At 37.7% G+C, this 24,637-nt stretch overlaps 1 protein-coding gene across 1 annotated transcript in view; it reads left to right on the forward strand.

Annotated features, from left to right (window-relative positions):
• The window catches only part of arhgap9 (Rho GTPase activating protein 9), a gene marked incomplete in the record, with an annotated part of 52,336 nt that overhangs the window by 11,689 nt on the left and 16,010 nt on the right, over positions 1 to 24,637 (forward strand). The window contains 11 exon segments of the mRNA XM_014004157.1: positions 2,714 to 3,036; positions 3,911 to 4,109; positions 5,510 to 5,904; positions 12,203 to 12,475; positions 13,399 to 13,476; positions 16,997 to 17,062; positions 20,621 to 20,746; positions 20,840 to 20,938; positions 22,668 to 22,729; positions 22,841 to 22,928; positions 23,436 to 23,531. Coding sequence (XP_013859611.1) covers positions 2,821 to 3,036; positions 3,911 to 4,109; positions 5,510 to 5,904; positions 12,203 to 12,475; positions 13,399 to 13,476; positions 16,997 to 17,062; positions 20,621 to 20,746; positions 20,840 to 20,938; positions 22,668 to 22,729; positions 22,841 to 22,928; positions 23,436 to 23,531 — 1,698 coding nt within the window.

Raw genomic sequence — 24,637 nt, forward strand, 5'->3', positions numbered from 1 at the left:
TGGAAAACGATTAATCGATTATTAAATTAGTCATCGATTATTTTAATAATCGATTAGTCGTCGATAAATCGATTAATTGTGGCAGGCCTACTTTTGACTACAGCTTTTTGGTACGTTGAAGAAGCATTTTGTTTTTTTCTTGAACAGCCTTTGGAAACTTGTAGTAGGCTTTAGCTTTTTTGTTTTTGTTTTTAGCTACTGTTCTGCTATTTTTAGCTTTTAGCTACCCTTTACTTTTACTGCTACTGCTACTTTTAGCTTGCATTTTACTCATTTTAGCTTTTAACAAGCACTTTGATCCTGTTAGCTCTTTGCTATTGTTTTGCCATTTTTAACTTTAACAATCCAGTTTTAACAGCAGTCATTCAGCACACAAACATCCACACTATATTTTTTTACAGAGAACAGTTCTATTTTTCTATTTTTTACAGTGTTTTTGTTTTTTCATTTCAAGTCCATCTCCTTTCCTCCCCACTTGTCTTGTCCAGCATTTTGCTCCTCTTGACATGGGCTTTCTGTGACAGTTGTGAGCTACCTTGTGCGGGTTTTGAATTGTGTTCGTTTTGTGCAGAAATCTGTGTGTCAGAGTGGGTGTGCTGTGTAAAGCTGTATTCCTGTGTGTCTGGCAGAAAGTTATGTGCTCTTTTCTTATGTAAGCGGGTCTTGGCTGGGTAAAGCAAGCGTTCTAGCTTGGGGGATGCTGGCTCAGGTGGAGAGACGGAGACAGATGCTATTTTGGGAATATTGCACTCTTTCCATCTACCAAACGCATGAGTTATTCACTCACATGTGGTCTCTTGATTCTGAAGGGATAAAAAGACAAAAGAAAAGAGGGGTGATGGGCTGTGCTAGACAGCGGGTAAAATAAATATTGAACACGTCACCATTTTTCTCAGTAAATATATCACTAGAGGTGCTAACGACATGAAATTTTCACCAGATGTCGGTAGCAACCCAAGTGATCCATACATACAAAGAAATCAAACCATAAATATCCAGAAATGAAGTTATTTGTAATAATCTGGAATGGCACAGGGAAAAAGTATTGAACACACTTACTGAAATTTATCTAATACTTTGTACAAAAGCCTTTGTTGTCAATGACAGCTTCAAGACGCCTCCTGTATGGAGAAACTAGTGGCATGCATTGCTCAGGTGTGATTTTGGCCCATTTTTCCACACAAACAGTCTTCAAATCTTGAAGGTTTCGTGGACCTCTTCTATGAACTCTGATCTTTAGTTCTTTCCATAGATTTTCTGTTGGATTCAGGTCAGGTGATTGGCTGGGCCATTCCAGCAGCTTTAGTTTCTTTCTCTGAAACCAACTGAGAGTTTCCTTGGCTTTGTGTTTGGGCTCATTGTCTTGCTGAAATGTCCAGCCACGTTTCATCTTCATCATCCTGGTAGATGGAAGCAGATTTTTATCAAGAATGTCTCTGTACATTTTTCCACTCATCCTTCCTTCAATTATTTAAAGTTTGCCAGTACCATATGCTGAAAAACAGCCCCACACCATGATGTTCCCACCTCCAAACTTCACTGTTGGTGTGGTGTTTTTGGGCTGCTGTGCAGTGCCTTTTGACCTCCAAACATGATGTGTATTCTGGCATCCAAACAGTTCAWTGTTGGTCTCATCTGACCAGACTATATTCTCCCAGTATTACACAGGCTTGTTTAAATGTTGTGCAGCAAACTTTAAAGGAGCTTCAACATGCTGTTTCTTCAGCAGTGGAGTCTTGCGTGGTGAGTGTGCATACAGGCCATGGTGGTTCAGTGCATTAATTATTGTTTTCTTTGAAACAATCGTACCTGCTAATTCCAGGTGTTTCTGAAGCTCTCCACAAGTGGTCCTTGGCTCTTGGACAACTCTTCTGATAATTCTTTTCACTCCTCTGTCAGAAATCTTGTGAGGAGCACCTGGTCGTGGTCGGTTTATGGTGAAATAATGTTCTTTCCACTTCTGAATTATGGCCCCAACAGTGCTCACTGGAACCTTCAGAAGTTTAGACATTCTTCTGTAACCGATGCCATCATTATGCTTTGCAACAATAAGGTTGTGAAGGTCTTGAGAGAGCTCTTTACTTTTACCCATCATCAGATGGTTCTTGTGTGATACCTGGCCATCATTTGGGACTGAACCAGCTGATATTAACTTGCACTGACAAGGGGCAGGCTTGTTTTCTAATTACTGAGAGAGTTCAGCTCGTGTCTTGTCTTTCCATGCCTTTTTAAACCTCCCTTTCTTCATGTTTTCAATACTTTTTCCCTGTGCCATTCCACATTATTACAAATAACTTCATTTCTGGACATTTATGGTTTGATTTCTTTATATGTATGAATCACTTGGGTTGTTACGGACATCTGGTGAAAATTTCATGTCAATAGCACCTCTAGTAATACATTTACTGAGAAAAATGTTGACATGTTCAATACTTATTTTACCCACTGTATGTAGTGTGCTGACATTGGAAATAAAGAAAGCACTTTAGTTTCTTTAGTCTGTAAATATTGTCATATTTATTTGTTATCATTAGCTAATAAATTCTTCTTATGTAAAAAGTGCATACAAAACATATATTAATGAGTGTCTTTTCAGCATTAAGTTGATTTTTTTAATTTCTCATGAACCTGCATAGATTTGTAATTTTTTACTAGCTGTGCTGATTTGTCTCCCCCTCTTTCTGTCTATGTTTTACCTCTTTGTCCATCTCAGAGCATGGCACTGGCCTGGCTCCAGTCTCACCCGTCCTGCACCGTCCCGAGCCTCTTCAAACACCAGCGTACCCCTGTCAAACACTGCTGAACAGGACTGTGGAGACCATGCTGACTGGTACTTGGCGCCGGTCTGTGGGGCAGCAATCTGCGGTGCACGTAGTGAACCCCAGTGGGGTGACAGTTTGCGGGGTCCCCAGCGGGACTGTGGTCCTTGAGGCTCAGTATGACTACACCTACCGGGGAGCAGATGGGCGGCAAGTTTGTATAAGAGAGGGCGAACGGTTTGTTCTCCTGAAAAAGACAAATGCAGACTGGTGGCAGGTGAGAACATGTTTCTTTTTTTGTGGCTTTGCAGTCTGTGAAAATGTAAATTTAACAGAAAGGTGGATGTAGCTACTGCAAACTTTTGTACAATTTTGTCAACAAATAATAAAGCTTGTGAAGTGGTATGTTTTTAACATCTGCTAATGCCATGACAGGCCAAACCTGACATCACTAATTTGCTTTTTGTAGTATTTTAAGTTTCACCTTACATTTCATAAATGTGCCTTTGAGGCATGATTAAACATAGTATGCATAAAGTGGATCACATAAAACAGCAGGCAAAATATACATTTCTTAACTTTTTAGAAAGACACTTCACATTTCTTGTCATTTAAACATTTTCATAATAATAAAAGATAACCAGTTACTTTTATGAATCCACATGGAACAGAGATGTTCATTGTTTGGGTGTTATCCCTTTTATCTCAGCTCCACAGTTTAATGGTTTGGCTCCGATCTTCTGAACGTGGCTCTTCACAGGGCTCTGTGGTGCCCTCAGGTGTCCATCTGTGCATTAGCAACTAAATGTAATTGGGCCTTTTTTAGGAACAAAAAAAAGATGAAATAGTTTGTTTCTAATTCAGTTGCAACAAACTTTAGCTGTGAAATCTTAAAAGTTACCTTCCTTAAGCTGTGGCTACTTGATGCACACGATTATTTTAGTGATACTACAATTGAATTTGACTAATTTCTTACTATTTTGAGAGAAGTTTAAGTCCCCAACTAATTTCCATCCGCCTCACCCCATTGAGGTACTAACTTTTAGGGTTCTGTTTTTGTCATTTCTGCACTAACTTCAGCACTTGCTGCTGTCTACTTAGAGTAGATGGAAGAAAACATCAAACACACTCAGAGGTCTGTTCTTTGACAGGTACGAAGGATTGGAGCAGCCAGTAAAACAAAGCCATTGTATGTCCCTGCCACATACGTGACAGAGGTACCCATCACTCCAATGCCCTCACCCCAGCGCCTGGTCACATCAGTTTCACTGACCTCCAACATCAGGATACTACCCCGGGCGTCTCTGTCTCCCAGCCTCACAGGAACTGCTAGTAATGAAACCCATCAAGGTACCGCAATAAACTCTAAAATCCAAGAAAAACATTGGGTTGTTTTTTAAAAGTGGAGAAACATCAGTGAATATCTAGCTATTTGAAAGATAGGAAACAGTTTGCACAGATAAATGGAGTAAGATCTGAATTTTGTAACATAAGACGTGGAGTTCCTCAGGGTTCTGAACTTGGACCAAAGTTGTTTATACTGCATGTGAATGATTTGGTGTGTCAGAGTTTTTCAAATGTGTATTATTTGCAGATGATGCTACATTTTTTTTTGTTTGGGTAAAGATATAGAACGGATGTTGGAAAGGATGCAAATGAAATTTGTTAAAATACAAACTTGGTTTAGACTTAATAAGTTGTCATTAAATTTAGAGAAAACTAGTTATATGGTATTTAGTAATAGAAAGAAAACTATTGATGTTCCATTTAGAGTCGATGGGATCGAGATCTGTAAAGTCAGTGAGGTGAAGTTTTTGGGTGTAGTGATTGATGAAGGGCTGACATGGAGACCTCACATGAATTATTTAAGAACAAAGATGGCTAAATCTATTGCTGTATAAAGTAAGGGAGTTATTTATTGATAAAGCACTGTATATGTTGTATAGTGCAATAATAAGTCCACACCTGCTTTATTGTATTGAGGTCTGGGGGAAATCGTGTCAGACAATTACAAATCCTATTTTTTTTATTACAAAAAAGAGCTGTGAGAATTATTACTGGAAAACATTGTCGTCACCCATCAAATTCATTATTTTGTAAATTGAAAATATTGAAGTTCCTTTATTTGGTTGATTATTATATTCTACTGGTTATGTATCAGGCCCATAAAAACACATTACCTTTAAACATCCAAGTAAAATTTGTTAAGAGAAAGAGTTGTTATAACCTTAAAGGGACAGAGATATTTGTAAAACCCAAATTCAGAACTAGTTTGAAGGAACGGTGTACTTTAATTCAAGGAATAAAACTATGGAATAATTTGGGGAGTGATGTAAAAACTGCAGGATCATTATGTACATTTAAGAAAATGATAAAAGTTGTATTGCTAAAGAAATACAAAACAGTATAAAGTGTATCTATATAGAGTAAATTGTTGTTCTAGAGGGATTAGATGTTCTTGTGTTTTGTTTTGTTAATAACTTGTTTTTTTTTTGTTAAATGAACTTATTCTGGAAAAAAGGGGCAGATATAAGATATAAGATTTTTTTCTTCCCTCATTCCCTCATTTCATTTTATTTGTGATTTTGATATACACACATATATATATTTTTCTCTCATTTTTCATTTTTATTGTATATTGTATATAAAATTATTTGTTTTGTTTTAATGAAATGAATAAAAATTGTAACTGAAACTGAACTGAGAAACAAGTTCAGAACTGATCAGATACTTTTTTTGTCTTCCCACAGTGAACAAACCCTTCTATCACTCCATGGAAAACCTCAACTCCAGCAGTGCCTTCCAGAGGTCTGAGAAGAAAACCAGCGCAGGTGTAAACCGGTTCCCCACCCTCCCCCTCTCTGGATTCACCTTCACTTCAAATTCCTCCAACTCCCAATCAGGCCACCTCACCGTCCCTGGGTTCCCTGCAGCCCCCACGACCCAAACAGCATCATCAAATCCCAGAGTCGTCCCTATGATCACCCGGAGCCAGAGCTCCAGCAATCTGCCTGAAAACGTGATGGAGAACCCGTACGACGAGGTGGGGGGTGGTCTCGGCAGCCACATCAACCACAAGATCCCTAAGAAGTCTTGTAGCCAGTGGGACATGGTGGGGTCTTCAGGCAAAAACAACCATCTGCAGGTAAGCAGAGTCAAAATTGAACAAACTTACATTATTTTATGAAAACATTAGATTATAATTGGATACAGCAGAGGCACAAAGTGAAAGCTGGGGTCTCAGGATTTCATTTGTAAACCTGTAAAATGCTAATTTCTGTCATTTCTACCTGTCAACATCATATGAAACACAAGGAGCAATAATAATTATCTGTGTCAGTGTTCACTTGTGTCTTTTTTAGCTGAGAGAGAAACTAAAAACAGATGAGTTTTTCATTTTCATGTTGCCAACACTGCGTGATCACCTTGTTTTATAAGAAAACTTTAACAGCAAACGGTCAATTTAGCAGTTCAGCTTAATGTAAAACAATAGTTTTATAATTTATTTATTTATAACATTTATTGATTTCATTTAATTAAAAAAGCTATATACTCCATACACAATAGGAGAAAAAAATACAAATCACAAATAAAACAAAAGGCAGCAGAAAGAAGAAAAAATATCTTATATATTCCCCTTTTCCAAGGATAAATTCAAACAATAGTAATTTACAAAAACTTTTGAATTTTCTTTGTAAGCTGGTTTACATGTTCATCAATATTTCAGTCTAAAACAAAACCCCCAGTAATTTCAGCACTAACAAGTTTTTGCTCGGTGGTTGGGATCAGAAGAAGTTTCAATTTATGGTTCAGTGATTCCTAATCCTTTACTTTGTGGTGGCGTTGTGACGTCAGGTTGCAGAAAATGGGTCAAACAAATCCATCACATGCAGTTTGATGCTGAAGGAAGTGGGATTAGATTAATTTTGACTTCCTGTCACCGACAATCTCTAATCTCCAGGATTAACACGTCATACCTCAAAAATCGTAATAACCTAGTGTGTAGTTTTAACAAAACACTACGTGTCGTAGTAATCTTAGAAAACTAGATTTAAAAAAAAGCATGGTGAGGTTTCATTTTATGCTAATATTGAGGTGATTTGTGATCGTTTGCTGTTGGTTGGAAATCATTTTTATTATTCAACATTGTGTAAATGACAGGATTATTTCGATAGAGGACCAGTAATGTATTGCTATAAATAGAAAGAGGAAAAAAAAGGAAACTGGTGTGTTCGGGTTTAATTCTGCACAATGACTGACCTCAGAGCTGGCGAATGAAGCAGAATTTGATTTACACTTGTAGTTGTCCTTAATAATCCTCCTACAGCAGCAATCAAGTTAGAGTTGCGATGACGCCAGAGCTTCCTTACATTACATCAGAAAGGATTACACAAGGCCTTACTGGGAGAAATATTGAAGGTTATCCTTCTGCCAACTGAGGGGAACTCCCAGCGCTGAGTATCCCAACTGTCTCTCCAAATAGAGTTTTGTTTCCACTGAAGTGTGTGCACAAGTCATTTCTGACTGGGATTTCAGTGGAAATGACAGTCCTATTTTTTATAACTCACCTTCCTTTCTTTGTCTCTTCTGTTTCTCTTGGTTCAGAGAACTGTCTTCAGTTTTAAAACAGGCGGAATAATAAAGCCACCAATTCATCCCTGTTTGTCAAACAAAATAACACTCTGACCATCTGTAGATCATCTGAAGTGCTGTTCCTCTGCTCACGAATTTTAAAGCAGATTTATTCGGAGTTTTCAAGGAAAGATCATCAAATGAACACTTTTTTTGTTTTTCTGTTATTACTGCATGAGCACATCTTTATTATATGATGAACGTGTGCTGCTCATTTCCTGTCAAACTTCAAATGTTTGACTTTTCTCTGTGAAATTTACCTTAAAGGTTGTACACAATGTTGATGTGAGGGTTCAGTGCACATCATTTGAGGTCCTAAACTCAAACCATTTGAACAATATTAGAGTTTTTAAAATGTGTTTTTTACATTTCAGATGATTTTTATAACAAACATGCTACAAAACATAGAAAGCAACACAAAATACTGTAAAAGCAATACAAATGCATAGAATAAACTCAGTCAAATTCAGCCTATTGCAGTAAACCTACTGTATGTATCAGTCTAGCAGTAATTAAATACTATTTATTCTGCATTTCTGTATGTTTCACTTAACTTTCTGGTTTTATTTTTCCATGTAATTCCCAAATTAAGTTTTAAAATAGCACAAAAGCACATTTCACTTCTTCATCTTTTTGAACCTGTTGATAAAAACCAAGAGTTTTGATGCAAACTGTTGATCAAGACGCATCAGGTGACAAAAATGCAGCACTGCCACCTGGAGTAAAGATCTGTCATATTCATTGTCTTTATATGAGCAGCTTTAATATTAATCAGTGGATCGCCGAGCAGTTTGAAGACTGCTGGTTCGATCCCCCCAGCCTCACTACATGATGAAGTGTCCTTAGGCAGCCCTCCAGCATTGCACCTGACAGCTAGTCTATGTTTAATTGTAAAGAAAAAAACACTATATTTGTATAAAGAGTAAAAATAATAGTACCGTGTGAGTGTCTGTGTTTGACTGGTTGAATTTTATTGAACCTACATTTGGTAGAAAAGGTTTCATCGAACATTTCTTATCTTAAAGTCTGAGTTATGAAACAAGGATCAAGCAGCGAGCCGGTCAGTTCACGCTTATGGATTTATAGATCTTTTCTCTTGTAGCTGTGTGAGCTTTAGTGATCTCGATCAGGATGAGTGTGTGTTTCTGTAAGCTGTGTCTTAATCCAAAATCTGTCAGGTTATTATATAACAGAAGACTGTGGGACTTGTTCATACACCGTGGTCTCTGATGGCTCCTCTGTTTTACATGCTGTGACGGCTTCCTTTGTTCAAGTTACTGCTATTTGCATTTTGTTGTTTCTGATCTGCTCAGTTACTTTTGTTCACATGCTGTGACTAAGTTTTGCGTGCTGAGAACAAGATGATGTTATTTAAAGAATTTCAAACTACTCATCGGTCTAAATCAGAGGTGTCGAGTTCATTTTCACCGAGGGCCACATCAGCATTATGGTGACCCTCGAAGGACTGGTTATTAATTTAGACATATCTGCTTCGACTGAACACAAAATGTCACATTCCCTGTCTCATTGCTAAGACTGAGCACATCTAACAAACAATAACTGAGCTCTGAGTGGTATGTCCTGCATGGAAAAAGCATTTTAAAATGTCCTCATTTAAACACTGAACAGTACCGGGGTGCAATCCCCAGTTTGGACCTGGGGTCTTTCTGTGCAGAGTTTGCATGTTCTCCTCATGCTTGCGTGGGTTTTCTCCGGGTACTCCGATTTCTCCCTCCCTTCAAAAACATGTACGATAGGTTACCTTCAGGCCCTGCCTCCACTGAAAAAGAGATCTGCGATCTCAATGGGACTTGCCTGTTTGAATAATTGGTAAAATAAAATAACACTTCATGAATGACTGACTAAATGTGAAATGAATACTACAGAAATACTGTACTATTAAACTTTTAAGCCTCAAGGGGTTTTCTTGAATTTTTTTCTCAAAATACCATGCCGAAATGTAATTGAGTGTATCTCATTATTTACAAACTCTACTTAAATAATCTTGGTATCAAAATAAAGCAAACACTTGGGAGATTTAATCAGAAGTGTAAGTATTAAAACAGCTGCTGTGGTTTTAGAGATATTGGGGATGAAACACAATATTTTAATCTTTTTTCCTTTCTCACCTTAATAGTCTTTTATTAGACAGTATATAACCCATTTAAAACCACAATGAAGTAGGCTAAAACTCTTGGAATCCATAAATCCACTTATAGAAATTACCTGTGCAAAGATTCATGCTGCTAAAATTAACTGGAGCAAAGTTTCAGAGGTTTTAGTAAAGAAATAATTTTCCATTTTGTCATTCTGCACAGGACAGACCATTATGGTACCATTAATAAATGTTAAGAAATCTGAAGTTTTTACATTCAAATGTTATTTATTTTTTTCTTACTTGCCTTAAAAGACTTGTTATTGAATGTTTGTTCTTTTAAAAAATTATCCAAACATTTATTTGTCGCCATTCTGTAAATACTATATGAAATAATGAGAAATTATGTGTGACTACAGTTGGACCATATTCACTGAAAATCAAGTGAAAAAAAACTTTAAATACACTTTACAACATATTTAGGTATCTACTTTGACTTTATTTAAAAAATAACATCAAAAAATTTCCTTTACAGATTTGCTTGAATCTATTTACAGATTTGCAATGACGCCTTTTTGTACAGTTTGTTTACTTTCTGATTCAACTGCCTGTCCTTTGAACTGTGTTTAGTGAATATAAAAAACAGTTTCCGTGACCTTTTAGCCAAGATTATTAGCTTTCTTTTGATACCAAACATGTCAAGGTCCAACAGACAGATCTTAAGTTAAAAGAAATAGAAAATGGAAAAAGCTGTTTGCCCCCGGTACCGGGGGCTTGGGGCTCAGGAGGCAGGCCTATTATACAAAATTCACTTTTTGCATCTTTTTATACTTCAGTTTGGGTCTGTACTGCCTCTAGAAACAGTCCAAGTGCCAAAAAAGTACTCACAGCAGTTTTTTTTGGCAATATGTAAATGTTTTGTTAGTCTCAGCAAATGAGCTGTTTCAAAAACCTGGGCAACCTAGCGTCGCCTAACCCCGAATTTACACTAGATGTGGTTCCGCTCCGCTGCAGTCAGATGTTCTAATCTGTCCCTACCTAGCCCTCACCTGGGGTGGCTGCACTGCGCGCAGCCTGTCTACTACTGATGTACCATTGTGCATCTGCTTGTACTAGTAGCCATTTTCATGTATCTGAAGTTCTAACAAACTCTGTTAGGAGGGCGGAGCTAACTTAAACAAAGAGTTAAGAGGGCTTTGCCAACAGCAGCTTATTTGCATAGACAGGTCATTCTGAAAGGAGCTCAGAACAGGCAGAACTGACCAGGTGAAATCTCAATATCTGAAAGTGATTTTGTGTATTAAATCTAATATTTTAACCATAATTGGTCCCCTTTAAAAGTAAAAGCAAGAAAGTTTACTCACTGATGAGTTATAGTGAGTACCTGCCGTCTTGAGTTCTGAATTGGGGTAGTCGGTGTTGCTCCCACTTATAACATGGAATTCCCATGAGGTGCATTTGAGTTCACATTTATGACTTATAAGTGGGAAATTCCCACTTCCCAGTACAAATGGGGCCGCAGCGAAAGTAGCTGGTTATGTGGAGTTCTCGTGGGCCACATAAAATGTTGTGACGGGCCACATTTGGCCCACGGGCCTTGAGTTTGACATATGTGATCAAGATGAGTTGCAGATAAATAGATGCACTGATGCATCTCAGTAATCCAGGTAAAAAATCAAAAAGAAAAAAATTGTATAGGTCTTCTGGACGGGTTATTCTTCTAGAAAACACAGACAGGATTCCATGCAACCTTCAGGTGAAAATGAAGCCCCCAAACCCAGACCCAAACCAGTGGTGATTCCGTATGTTGCGGGTGTTTCGGAGAAACTGAGACGTTTATTTTCTAAACATGATATCCCAGTAGCTTTCAAACCCCAAACCACATTACGGCAAAGGCTGGTTCACCCCAAAGATCCGGTGCCCCGGCACAAACAGAGCAATGTTGTATATGCTGTTAAGTGCCAGGAGGACTGCGACCAGTTATACATCGGGGAAACAAAGCAACCACTGTTCAAAAGAATGTCCCAACACAGACGAGCTACATCTAATGGCCAGAACTCTGCAGTTTTCACTCATTTACAGGCCAGCGGTCACTCTTTCAGAGATGAGGATGTTCTCATTCTTGATAGAGAGGAACGTTGGTTTGAGAGAGGAGTAAAAGAAGCCATTTTTGTGAAGAAAGACCGTCCATCATTAAACAGAGGTGGAGGTCTCCGTTTTCAGTTGTCCCCCTCCTACAGCGCTGCCATTGCCAGTATCACTCCACCCCCTGTTAACAATAGGTGTTAATTAGGTGTCAACGATAGCCATGTGATGTGAGTATCAGTCACACGGAGGCAGGGCTTAAAAGCCTGAATTTTGCCTGAAACTCTCAGACTGAAGAAGTCTCTTGGAGGAGAGACGAAACGTTTCATTAGAGAAGAACCCGTCCAGAGGACCTATACAATTTTTTTCTTATAAATAGATGCATTGCAGATGATGTGGTGAGAACAGGAAACAGGTGGAAGAGAACTTGGAGAGGTTCCACTTGGAGGCAAGTGCAACAGTGAGGCAACAAGGGTCAGAGGTCACGCACTTAGGGTTGACTGTCCAGGAACACGGGAAGTGTGGTAAAGGAGAAGGAGAAAAGCTTTAGGACAGAGTGGGACAAAGAATGATGATTCTACACTTTTTTTTCTTATTTCTAACTTTTCTCTTGATTCTTTCTTCACACAAGGTCCCGACAGAAGGCTATCTGTCTCAGCTGTCATGGCAGGACTCCCCCATTTATACGGAGATGCAGCTGGAGAAGCGTCAGTTGCAGCCGGAGCCACCCAGCCCTGCTCCGAGTCAGCAGCCTCTTCAGATCATGGACATGTGGGAGCAGTACTCTGACCCGGCCACAGGTAGATGCTATTACGTCAATAGCATCACCAAAGAGAGGTCATGGAAGCCCCCTCGGCGGGCTCGCGCTCAAAGGAGCAGCCAGATAAACCGTTCAACACAACAGGTATTGATTCGCTGCTCTGCCTAAACCCATGCGCGCCCTCTCCTGACATAAAAACCATTAAACAAGAGAAGGTTGGCGGATAGTGAGCAGGATGAAAGCCTCTTTTTTCGGATGAGAGGCAGTGTCAGTGTGCAGAAAAAAGACGAGGCTCATATGGTTTGTTTGTATCAGCGTTAATGGGGACATTTTCACACAACTTTCCACAGAGATGGATAGTGTTTTTACTCTTTACTGCGACTCAAAGGCTTTGGGGACACACTGATCCCAGGACTGCTCTAATTCACGAGGGAAAACAGTTTGAACATACTTAATAAAAGGACTTATTGAAGAGTTTTAAATTAATAATGCTCCATTTTGTTTATAGTATGTAAGCATGTAAACACTCGCCGGGTTTTTAGGATTGGTGGTTATAAAATTCTTCCATATCAAAGTTTTATTAATTTTGGTGAACATGTAGTTGAATGTTTGTGTAGACGTATTTCTTGGAAATTAATGCTAAAATTTGCTGACATAATATTGGCATTTAAGTGTCTAAAACTTAGATCCGTTTTTGGCAGTTACTTCCTTCATCGTTGTTAATGATTGAAGCAAACTGTGAAGAAGGAGGAGTGTTTGGATTTTTTTTAATCTTTATGAAATAGTTTGAGAATTTATAGCCTTGCTGTGTTAAAAGAGAACAGAATCTAGTTTGGGTTTAATAGTCAAATGATAGTTATTTGGAATTTCTAATTTAATTCTTCTGAAGAAAAAATGTAATCTCATTCAGGAAGTCTTTTTTTAAGGAAGGAAACCAATCAAACAAAAGTTTTGGCTTTAATATTAGTTAAATAGGACTTTTCTGGTTCTTATTGCTACATCAAAATGTTTGGTTTAATAATAATCTTTTATTGTTTGATTTTTGTCTATTTATGTGTTTTATGCAGGCCAATCCGGTACAAAGTCAGACATTACCCCGGGACACCAGCCATCTGTCTCTGCCTCTGTCTGGACTCACACAAAGAGTAAATACTTTACCCACTTAAAAGACTGGGTCTCCTTACTGATCCAGTTTTATGTCATTTGAATTAGTCTAAATGATAAAAAAAATCATAAAGTGTGCAAAAAATTAGAGTATTATTTGCTGAGACATTTGAGTGACGTTTCATGACTTAAGTGATGAATTTTAGTAGTTTTGTTCACTAACAGTTTTTAGTTTTAGTAACGGGTGAGCAACAAGAAAAACACATTTCTACAGGGTTCCCACGGGTCCTTGAAATCCTTGAAAGTTTGTAAATTTGAAAAAAAAATATTTCAAGGCCCTGGAAAGTTTGTGAAAACAGCCAAAATTACACTTGTCCTAGAAAGTTCTTGGATGTTTTTGGGGGATTGAAGTTCTCTATTCACATGACTGATTTTCATCATCTTATAAAAAAATAAATTATAAAATTAAATAAACAAAAACATACATTTGTTGGAGTGGATAACTCAGGATTACGTTTTTCATTGAATTTACATGATATTAAACCTGTTTATTGGTTACATTCTGCTGTAGCAGTAGGTAGTTGCTGTTGCGTATGATTCTTTAATTTGAGGAAATTAGTACTGGAAATTCCTTGAAAGGTCCTTGAATTTGATGTTGACCAAGGTGTGGGAACCTTTTTTCTAATCAAATCAGTTCTTGATAATCATTTTGTTCTTCAGAAGTGTTTTTAGGGTTTTTAATGTTTAACTTATTGCTCTTTCTTCAGTGTAAATTATCAATGTTATGAAGTGTCTTTAAACAGAGACGACACACAACAGGGAAAACACATTTACAGCTGTCCACCTTTCTCGTGAATTTTTTTGTGTCACTGCCTCTTTATAGTTTCTGTGCTCTAAACTGAAGCAACAAGAAATTCACGTTTCCAGATAAAAAATAGAGATTAGATTCTTCTGGATAACTTGACAGTGTCCTCTGACACACAGGTCCTGTTTTTTATTTATTTTTTTGCGTATATATATTTTTAAGCTCAAATCGGGACACAACAAGCTAATGCCTGCTGAGCCGATGGAGAGAAGCAGAAACCATCAGGGCCTGAAACTCAGAAACTGGGTGTTTTACATCAGCAATGTTACAAAACCCAATCTAAACCATTTATTAGACTTTCACAACAAATCAAATCTTCTCCCAAGGCGTCTGCGTATTCAACTCTGTAGTACAAACTAGATCATTATCATGTCATCAAGATTACTTTTTAATAGGTTTATTTTACAAGCATGTTTCTGCCTTTTTAAATATGGATTCTGCAGTTTTAAATGTTTTAAGACTGTGAGTCTGTGACTGAAATTGATCCATTCACCAAATCGGTGATGGCATCTGCGAAGTACATCGACACAAGCTGCCTGATCCAGATTGCTCCAGATAAGCATTTTTACGTCTGAAAGCCACGTTGGCTCAGCGTTGCATCACCGTTTCAAATTTAATGTTGTTCATCAAAAAAAAGTGCCCGTCTGATCAAAGCAGCGATCCCACCCATCACGTCAGCTTGATGTGCGTTCTGTTGACCTATATGTGTCACTTTTTATTCTGCAGTACACGATGCATAATGCAAACTGCATACCTCACAGGTTTATAAACCAGGTGTGAAAACCCACGTGGCCCATTTTAGATTAGATTACATTTATTATTATTATTATTATTATTATTATTATTATTTTATTATTATTATGATTATTATTATTATTTTTATTAAATAACTTTTTGACTCCTTCCATTTTGGCTTCTGCATATTTCAACCCGCTACCTCAACTTGATCTTTTAGACAAAATAAAACTTTGTGACAGTTTTTTTTTTCAAAATTAAGGCGTTTTGTTTGTTTTGTGCAAATTCAAAATGACTGACATAAAGTAAAGATGTTATGGCTTATAACAAACTTTTTAGCTTTCAGATGACCTTTAGCAATAAAATCGTTCAGTAGGAAAGGCGAGGTCGTCCAAATGCTAACGTTTTTAAATGTTTTGCATCTTTAATGATTCTCCTACATGTGAGGAGTCATGTTTTCTGACTTACAGAGACAATAACAGATGTTGAGAAACAGCAAAAGTATGGAGGACGGAACCTTTCATAATTGGAAATAAATGTAGAAATATATAAATGCTTGAAAAACTAAATACATGGCTTAATAGAATAATAATGTGGCAAATTTAGCAACCAAACAATAAAAATATACTAACTTAACCAATTTATTTGATTAAACAGTGCAACCTTAATTAATATTTATCATTTTTAACAGTAATAATTTAACATTATCACAATTATTTCATTGTTGGTTTTATTTCCAGTCACATTTATACAAAAGACCATAAGAGAGCAAAGCAGTTTGCTCAAAAGTAACCGATGTTGTAATTAACAGGAACCGTGAGGTCAAGCTTGGGCCTGGAGGACCCAGTGTTTCAATGGGTTTTAATGGTTTACCAATTTAAACATATAAGTGCTGTTTATCTGAAGCGGTTTTGGCTTGTTTCCATTCATCTTGGTGGAACAGTGAAGAAAGGGTTTTTTTTGCTGACGATCCTCATCACTGAATTAAATCGAACCTGGTCAGTTTTTCTTTCTCTCGATCTAAACGTGTCTTCCTGCACAGTTCATGCTAACAAAAGCGGTCGGGCAGTTGTCGATGTGGCAATGCAAGCCAAAAACGAATGATTCATGTGAGCACACACCTCCCTGTCATGCTGCTGTACATAAAACTGACAGCATGTGCCGATGAAGGCAGCTTCCCTCTAGAATGGGGAAGTAGACAGGGCTGCAGCCCGAGGGAGAGATATGCGTGTTTTTTTACGCTTTAAGATGTGCATCATGACATAAAACCACAGGAGGCTGAGGAGTTGAAGTCGACTGATAACAAACTGAAGGTGGCCTGAAGTTTTCTAACAGGGTGAACCGTCATAATGAGCACCTTCGCTGTGAGTTCATTTTGCTTTCCTTTTTGTTTGTGACGCTCGTTTTTGTTCTCTACCGTTAATGGTTTTGAATGAGCTCATTGAGTGCGGCTTGTTTTGTTATATCTGACTGTTGTGTTAATATCAGGCCTCTCGTATTGTGTTCTTTAAAATCAGAGGTGCTGACGGTGATTTAGAGCCAGAAAAGGCGGCCTGTTAAACACCCTAGAAATGTGTTTGAGTCAAACTAGAGTTTCGCTCTTACAAAGCAGCAAACCGCCTCTCGTTACCTTCGGATGAACGCGAGTGAGTGTATTCTGAGCCATGGACGTGAGTCAAAGGTGGCAGGATGTTAGAGGGTTTCAGTGCTGATGTGAGTTTTAGCCCCGAAACTCATCTCTAATGTGTCATATGTGTCAACATCCTGTTTTGCCTTTTTTACTTGGGTGTGAAATTAGCTCAAATTTGTGCTATCAAGGGGATAACTTACTGTTGAACAAATAAAACATTTTCACACAATTTGACAAAAGAAGAGTCTACACTTTCAGGTTAATAGAAAAATAAATGGGTTTGTCTTTAAAGGAACTACTGATCTGGTTCCTGTCTTCTCCTTTTCTCTAGGTGTCGCCTGATTTCCTCTTTGGGAGCCACCAAAGAAATTCTGACAGCGGCTGGCAGATGACCCAGGTACGTTTTTTTTTTTTTTTTTTTTTTTTTTTTTTTTTTTTTTTTTTTTTTTTTTTTTGTCATCCGATCCACTCCACTTCACCTTGACTCTCACCTGAAAGAGTCAAAGACAAAGGCTCCCTTTACCAGTTTTACATATTCTCCCTCTACAGCAGAATGCATTTGCCTACAAAACACGACATCACAGACCTCTGGTGACTTTATTTGCCACCTTGACTTTGTCACGGCATCAGATAAACTCCTGCCTTATCATACGTACATCTACCTCCTACACAAAGATAAAAAGATACCTTTAACTGACAAACCCTTCCATTGTTTTTTATTTTTATTTTTTTTGGTTGTGCGCCTTCCTCTGTAGCTAATCCTAAGAGTTCTGTTGTTGCTCAAAGGGCTTTTGATAGAAAGGCCTTTACCCCATGAAAATCAAAGAACTCACTTATTTAAATTTTGCTAAACCTGCATCTTCACTGTATTACTGTAGAATACATTAAAGTAATGCCAGCTATGCTCATTAGATTCTCAGCCATCAGCGTTTATGCATATTAAGGTGGTGAAACAGCAACTCATGGTGTATAGAGAAAGCCTGTTACCCAAGCAGTTCTTACTGCAACATGTTGCGTCACAGTGGGGTGTGGGTATACTCGGTTTAAAGCCTTTTTTTTAAAGGCCTGCTCTTTGCAGAAAAAAAGAAAAACACAGCAGATTTGGCTCTCAGAGAGCTAATCCTCCTTGCATGAAGAGATGCAAGCTTTAGTGAGGATCTTTAGTCTGATTGTTAAATCTGGGATACGGGGACTGGGAGCCCAATTTTGGCATTTTGATGCACGAGAAGTTGAAGTTGTTTAAGTTTCTGCATGTGCGTGTAGTTTGACACAGTTCAATGTACATGCCTGGAACTGGAAGCACAAAAAGCTACCCATGCAAAGTGTGAATATGCTGTGCACCCGTGTGCGTCTGAAGCTCTGCGCTGTACCTCCGCTGTAAACCAGCGTGTCTCCATCTGTCATTGTAAAGAGTTCAGTCTAGACACGACTGCGTTGCCGCTCTTCCTCAAAAACGAATTATTTTTAAAAATGTTCAATCTCTTTCTGGCTTAATCTGACTGAACAGATGGTTTCTTGGTGGCTTCGGCTCTGCAGAAAACACCAAAGTGGATAATAAAACTGGTTAGATAAACAGCAGTGAGCTTTGTAAGAGATAAAGCAGAATTAAGTTTTAATCCAGTTTATTACACAGTTCTCAACAAAAGTCACCTCTGGGCGTTTTGGTGAAGAAGTAAATGAAGGCAAGAAAATACATTTAAGTTACACTTTGATTTGGTCCAATACAAATAAGAATGGTTTTCTTGTGGGGAAAAAATGGATTCAGTGAAACTTGTGGGCAACATTACATCTTCAATTTTATTTAAAACCCAATCTGAGACATTCATGGGATAAAGAGCAACACTGGAGAACCATATTCAAGTGTCTCCAGCAGAACTTAAAGTGCCTGTGACATGCATATTCTTCAAATACAAAAAATGAAAGAAAACATCTTTATATTTAAGAAAGTTGGTGCAATACACACAATTTTACCCATTTTGTCCCATAATTGGCATATTTTCTTTTGAACTTGGCTCAGCCAAAGTGAAACAGGAAGTGACATCAAAGGGGAACCCTTTAACAAAGAAAACTCTCTGGTCTTTGTTTATTGAAACAATATTATTTGAACTCTGACAATTCTTCATCTCTGATAGTGACTCAAAATAATCTAAAGAAACATCAGATTCTTCTCCACAGTCTGGGTTGTTGGCTGTTATAGCAACACTCTGTTCACATGCAGACATTCCCCTTTGACATCACTTCCTGTTACTTCACAGGCAAATATTTCGAAAACTGTTCATCTCAGCGACATGAAATTTATTTTGCAATATTTTATCAATGTCCTCTTTCTAAAAATGCATTCGCATGTATTACAAAAATTTGATGTCACAGGCACTTTAAGGATGTGTACATCTGGTTTGAGAGAGGAGTAAAGGAAGCCATCTTTGTGAAGAAAAACCGTCCACCATTAAACAGAGGTGGAGGCCTTCACGTCCAGTTGTCCTCCTCCTACAACGCTGTTATTGCAAGTATGACTCAGCCCCCTGTGAGCAAAAGGTGTGAATCAGGGCTCCAACGATAGTCAGGTGATGGGCCCCTCTATGAACAATAGAGCCAATCAAGGCACTAACGACCTATTGTTTGGCTGATGATCCTCTTTTGCATGTGAACGACCTGTGTGTCCATGTGGAGGCAGTGCTTATAAGGCTGAGTTCACCTGAAACTCATCAGACTGAAGAAGTCTCTTGGAGGAGAGATGAAACGTTTCACTAAAGAAGAACCCATCCAGAGGACCTACTTATTTTTCTTTTTGATTATTTTACCTGGATTACTGAGATGCATCAGGACGATGTGGACATCTGCCTCCTCAAATCTACATGAAAGAAGCCTGAATGCTTTCTCTTTTATTCCACCTTTAAAAACTTTAGCAAACTAAGAGCGATGTACTGTAACTGTGCAACCTTTTATACACAATAAAGTTTCTTCTTCATACATGTCAGGTGAAAATATTAGAATGACATTCTACATTTCAGAGGTAGCAATTTGGGAGAAGCTAAAACCAGAAAATTATTAAATCTCTCCTGCTAATTCTCATCAAAACTCTCCCTACAGCATTTTAGACCAGCTGGAGGGTTTTCAAAGACTCTCTACTGTCTAACTGAGAAAGAGGGTACAAAGTGGTTTTTGTGTATCACTCTGGGACAGGATGTCCTTGAAACCTACTTCATGATGAAAACTACTGCAGGTGACACTCGTGCTACAAGTAAAAAAGTGTGTTTCAAGAGAATTTCAGTGCAGGTATTTTTATCTGTGAAACAGAAATTTGTGTGCTAACCGGTTGATTGGTTTCATCAGAATTCACAGTTAAGCAAAGGTCAATTTTATCTGCAGTTCAATGAAAAGGTTTTCCCTGCTGTCTATAATGTTACCTGATGTAACAGAACAAGATTGGGCCAAGCATAGAACCCTGCGGAACTCCAAAACTGACTGTTGTCAGAATAATTGGAGTTTGTCAGATAAATATTTAAACACTATGCTTTATCTTAATCTCAGATTCAGGTTTAGATGCAACACTTTTCTCCAAATGTACGCAAGTTACTTGTTTAAGGCTGTTAGGAGATTGTTGAAGACTTACTTTCATTAGAGCTGTTTCTGTGCATTTTTTTCTTGCTAGTGGTGTCACTTATCACATTAACCTCAGGTGATAATGATGTGATAGTGCATTTATCTGTCATATATTTAATGTTTATGAAGAAAGATGAAGTTTTATAGAATTAGTGTTACTTAATTCATCTTACAAATTTTGTTTTTTATTTCTCAGAATAAGAGAATGCTACATTTTTTGAAGAGCTGATGTTAAAACTCCTTCAGAATAAACCAAACAAGTATTATTATCTTTTTATGCCACAAAGTTCAATCAACCATTGTCCTTTTAAAACTTCATTTGTTTTTTTCACCTTTACTATTTAACCTTTAGCGTGCCGCCTCCTCTGAGACCTTGAGCACGATGGCGTTCGCCAACACCGACGCTCCGTGCTACAGCTCTTCACCCCTGCGCGGCAACCAGCAGCAGCTCAGTCACTCACAGTCTGTGAACAGCCAGGTATCCGGGGCACACACACTCATTAACCATGCAACGTGGAAGAGGACTTTTCACACGTACTGAAACTCAGATTGCGCCCTGTTTGTTCTGCAGTTGGCTCGGCAGCACAGCGATTACTCCTGCAATGTGACAAACATTGTCGTTGAGCCTCCGTCTCCCGCGAGCTCTCCAGACAGTGAAGGCGGCACACCGGTGAGAGAAATACTACTTTAAAAAAAGATGCATGGATAAATGGAAAGTGTTGTGAACAGTGTTGTATAAAGTACCACAAAGTGATACTTGAGTAAAAGTACAAGTATCTTACCAAAAATTTACTTTAGTAAAAGTTAAAGCCTCCTTTAGAAATATTACTTGAGTAAAAGAAAGTATCTGATATTTTTTGTACTTAAGTATTAAAAGAAAGAGTATTGATTTAAAATAAGCAGTTAGATTTTCTGTAAGGACATTTATTAGGAAAAAATGCTGAAATGACTGTATTGTATTAAAACAATTAATTTATGTTAAATTTGGGATGCACTAGTCCAGCTGTTTCAGTTTATATACATATATCAAAGCTGCACAAACCTTTTCTCCAAAATAAAAATCTATCCGAGGGCTGCGGCCAAATGCAGTAATATAATTCATGAAATACAAATACTTCCTAAGTACAGTCCTTTTATTTTAATGATTATGTCCTGCTGGAGTGTGACATAATTTGTTTGTGTACAAACTAATATGGTATCTGAATTTGATATATTTATACTTCTATTTCAACCACAATTAAATTCACTCTATAGGAGACACAGTTTATCAGGAGGATTTTTTAAGTAATAATAACTCAGAATAAAAYAGGAGTAACGACTTTCTACTTCTTACCTTTTTAAAAAACGTAATGAGTAGAAAGTACAGATAATTGTTTGAAAATTTAAGAAGTTGAAGTAAAAAGTAGACTGAAAAATAATTACTCAGATACCCAAAAATTCTACTTAAGTACAGTAAAGAAATATTTGTACTTAGTTACTTTACAGCTCTGGTTGTGAATATCAAGCATCATGAGTGGTTAGAGCTGTCGCCTCGGAGCAAGAAGGTTGCAGGTTCACCAACAGACTGGAACCTCTACATTGTCACTGTGTGTGTGAGAGGGTGAATGGTTCTTTGTGGCCCTGTGATGAACTGACCTGTTCAGGGAGTAGCCCAATCACAGGAAATAGCCACCAGCCCCCTGTGACCCTGTACAGAAAAGCAGGTAAATAAAATAAATGGATGGATGCGAAATTCCTCAAAAAAGTGTTCCCTTCAAAATCAATAAAAGTTGTACTTTTTTACAAAATGATGTATTATAATTTGGTGTCTTTTGTAGAAAAATGTGTGTCCTCTCTGACACTTTTCCAGTCTTCCCTTTAGCTAATTTTGTTGATCAAAAGATGATTATAAATGATTATATTTATGATTATCAAATTCTCTAAAATATTCTAAAAGATGCACATCTATGAGTTATTATACTTTTTAACTTTTCACTAGCTAAAGTAAAATAAATCACTTCACCATTGGATGTGTCAGACTTCCTAAACAAACACTCGTATCTTTGTCGTTGGATATTTCACATTTTTTCCCTTCAACTTGTTCCTCTCTGCTTTCATTTACTGTAACACTTACAGTATAGCTTCAAAGCGAGTAATAAATGTCTCGCACCTTAAACGGGGCCATACCGCAGTGGGAGATTTCAGAGCCCTTCCCCTCTTGCTAGTTTTCTTTTTTTTTTTCTTTTTGAATGATGCAACTGTCAGGTTAAATGCCTTTAGGATGCAGTATATTTCTCTGAGGAAAAGCCCTCACTGATACTATATTTAAACATGTCCTTACAGCTTCACATTTATGAAGTGATTGAATTCGAAAAATTAGTCTGTGTTCTGAGTGCGTTTTTTTGTTGTTATTGTTCCAGGAGCTGGAAAAAGCCGGACTCTTGAACAAGACAAAGATAGCGGAAGGAGGCAGAAAACTGAGGTGAACCTACAACGGAGCTTGGTTTTCATTTCATCTTTGCAAATAAAATACGATAATTGTCACTGCCTGGGCTAAATACAAACCAGAACATGTGTTTCTGTTGGGTTGCAGGAAGAACTGGAGTCCATCGTGGGTGGTGTTAGTTGGGAACAGTCTGGTTTTCTTTAAAGATCCCAAATCACAAACACCTTCCAGCTGGGTAAGAAAAACTGAGGATTTTACTTAATAAAGCAAATTCTGTTCATTCAGTCATAAAGAGAATAAATGAGTTACCGGTACTTACATATAAAATCAAATGTTATAGGGTATGATTTAGTATGAAAATGTGAATTATTTGAGAGTTGAATATTTTTGAACATCACCTCATGTTTTTCAGTTTGCTAGGAGCTTTTAGTAAAAAAAAAAAAAAAAAGCCAAAAACTTCACATTTATTATCCTTCACCTTATTTTCACTGATATTTCAGAAAGATGACATCCATCTTTTTCATTGCTCAAAAACCCGGTGGCACATGTCTGCTGTGGGTGTCGTGTGCAGTAGATAGTCGTCATCAATTGTCGTAGATCAAATGGGGGCAAAATGGCGCTCCAAATAAAGTTGTTTTTATTTAATACACCTACTTCAAACCACACATGTGGGTCAAGCATGTCAGTGGAGCGGCGAGGAAAGTGACAAATTGTGTTTTGTGTTCATGTTGATCAAACTCAGAAACCAGGAAACAGTCGTCCAGAGAGTAGCGTGGATTTAAGAGGAGCACACCTGAACTGGGCCAACGAGCTGTCCAGCAAGAAAAATGTTTTTAAGGTACGAAACAGAAACACAAAACATAAAACATGTAAAGCCTGGGGTTTGTTGAAGGAATGCATATCGCTCACTGCTGTTGAGAAATGGTTACAATTGTTTTGGTCAAATCTTGAAGATAATATTACGCTCAGTTTGATATGATAATGCAGCATGATCTGTTTGTGCTTGGAGCAGCTGTGGTGGCCATCTTGAATTTGGTTGAGTTCATAGATTAATCAGTGACCTACACGCACACACATCAACTACTAAACATTAGCGTATTTTACCTTTTGTGGTGGAGCTAAATTTGGGGCACCTATCACACAACTGAAAGGAAATTTGTGGTATGAAAATATCAAGACATTTGACATTTTTATTACAAACCACGTGTCGTGAATGTAAATTTTTACATATATTTTATTTGTTTTAAAGGGGGTATTATGTATTTTCCAGGTACATAGTTCAATTCTATACCACGATCAAGTAACTGTGTTACCTTCAGTTGTTATGAAAACGTTGTATATATCAAAAATAAATTGGTCTCTACTTTTTTTAAGAACATCCTACCATTTCTGACTCTACCACTTCAGCACATCCTCACAACAATGCTTCGGGGGAGGGGGTGCTCTGTGGGGTGGGAGCTCGGCTAGGACTGAGCTCCAGAGAGGCGCTTTGGAAAATTAGGCGGTGCTTTGTACCAGCAAGCGTTTAGGCAGCTCCCCATGGCAATCCATGGAGATTCAAGGATTTCACAAACATGCACGAGTGAGTCAAAGCAACACTCTGTGTGTTTTTGAACAGGGAATGACATAATATGATGTAAAGCTCAAAAAGATTATTTTGCATAATACACCACCCCCCCAGGTTTAATTGTTAGTGTGTTTGGTGTGTTTCAATATGAAAACTATCAAAACAAAAAAACCGTAAATTCTATTGGAAAATACAGTGGGTAAAATAAGTATTGAACACGTCACCATTTTTCTCAGTAAATATATTACTAGAGGTGCTAATGACATGAAATTTTCACCAGATGTCGGTAACAACCCTGATATGGATTCCTCCAAGTCCATCTCCCACTTGCCCTTCAAAGAATCTAAATTGGAGTCAGAAAATGAACTGAGCAGAGA

This window comes from Austrofundulus limnaeus, unplaced genomic scaffold, assembly GCF_001266775.1.
Source record: "Austrofundulus limnaeus strain Quisiro unplaced genomic scaffold, Austrofundulus_limnaeus-1.0 Scaffold22, whole genome shotgun sequence".
NCBI lineage: Eukaryota > Metazoa > Chordata > Actinopteri > Cyprinodontiformes > Rivulidae > Austrofundulus > Austrofundulus limnaeus.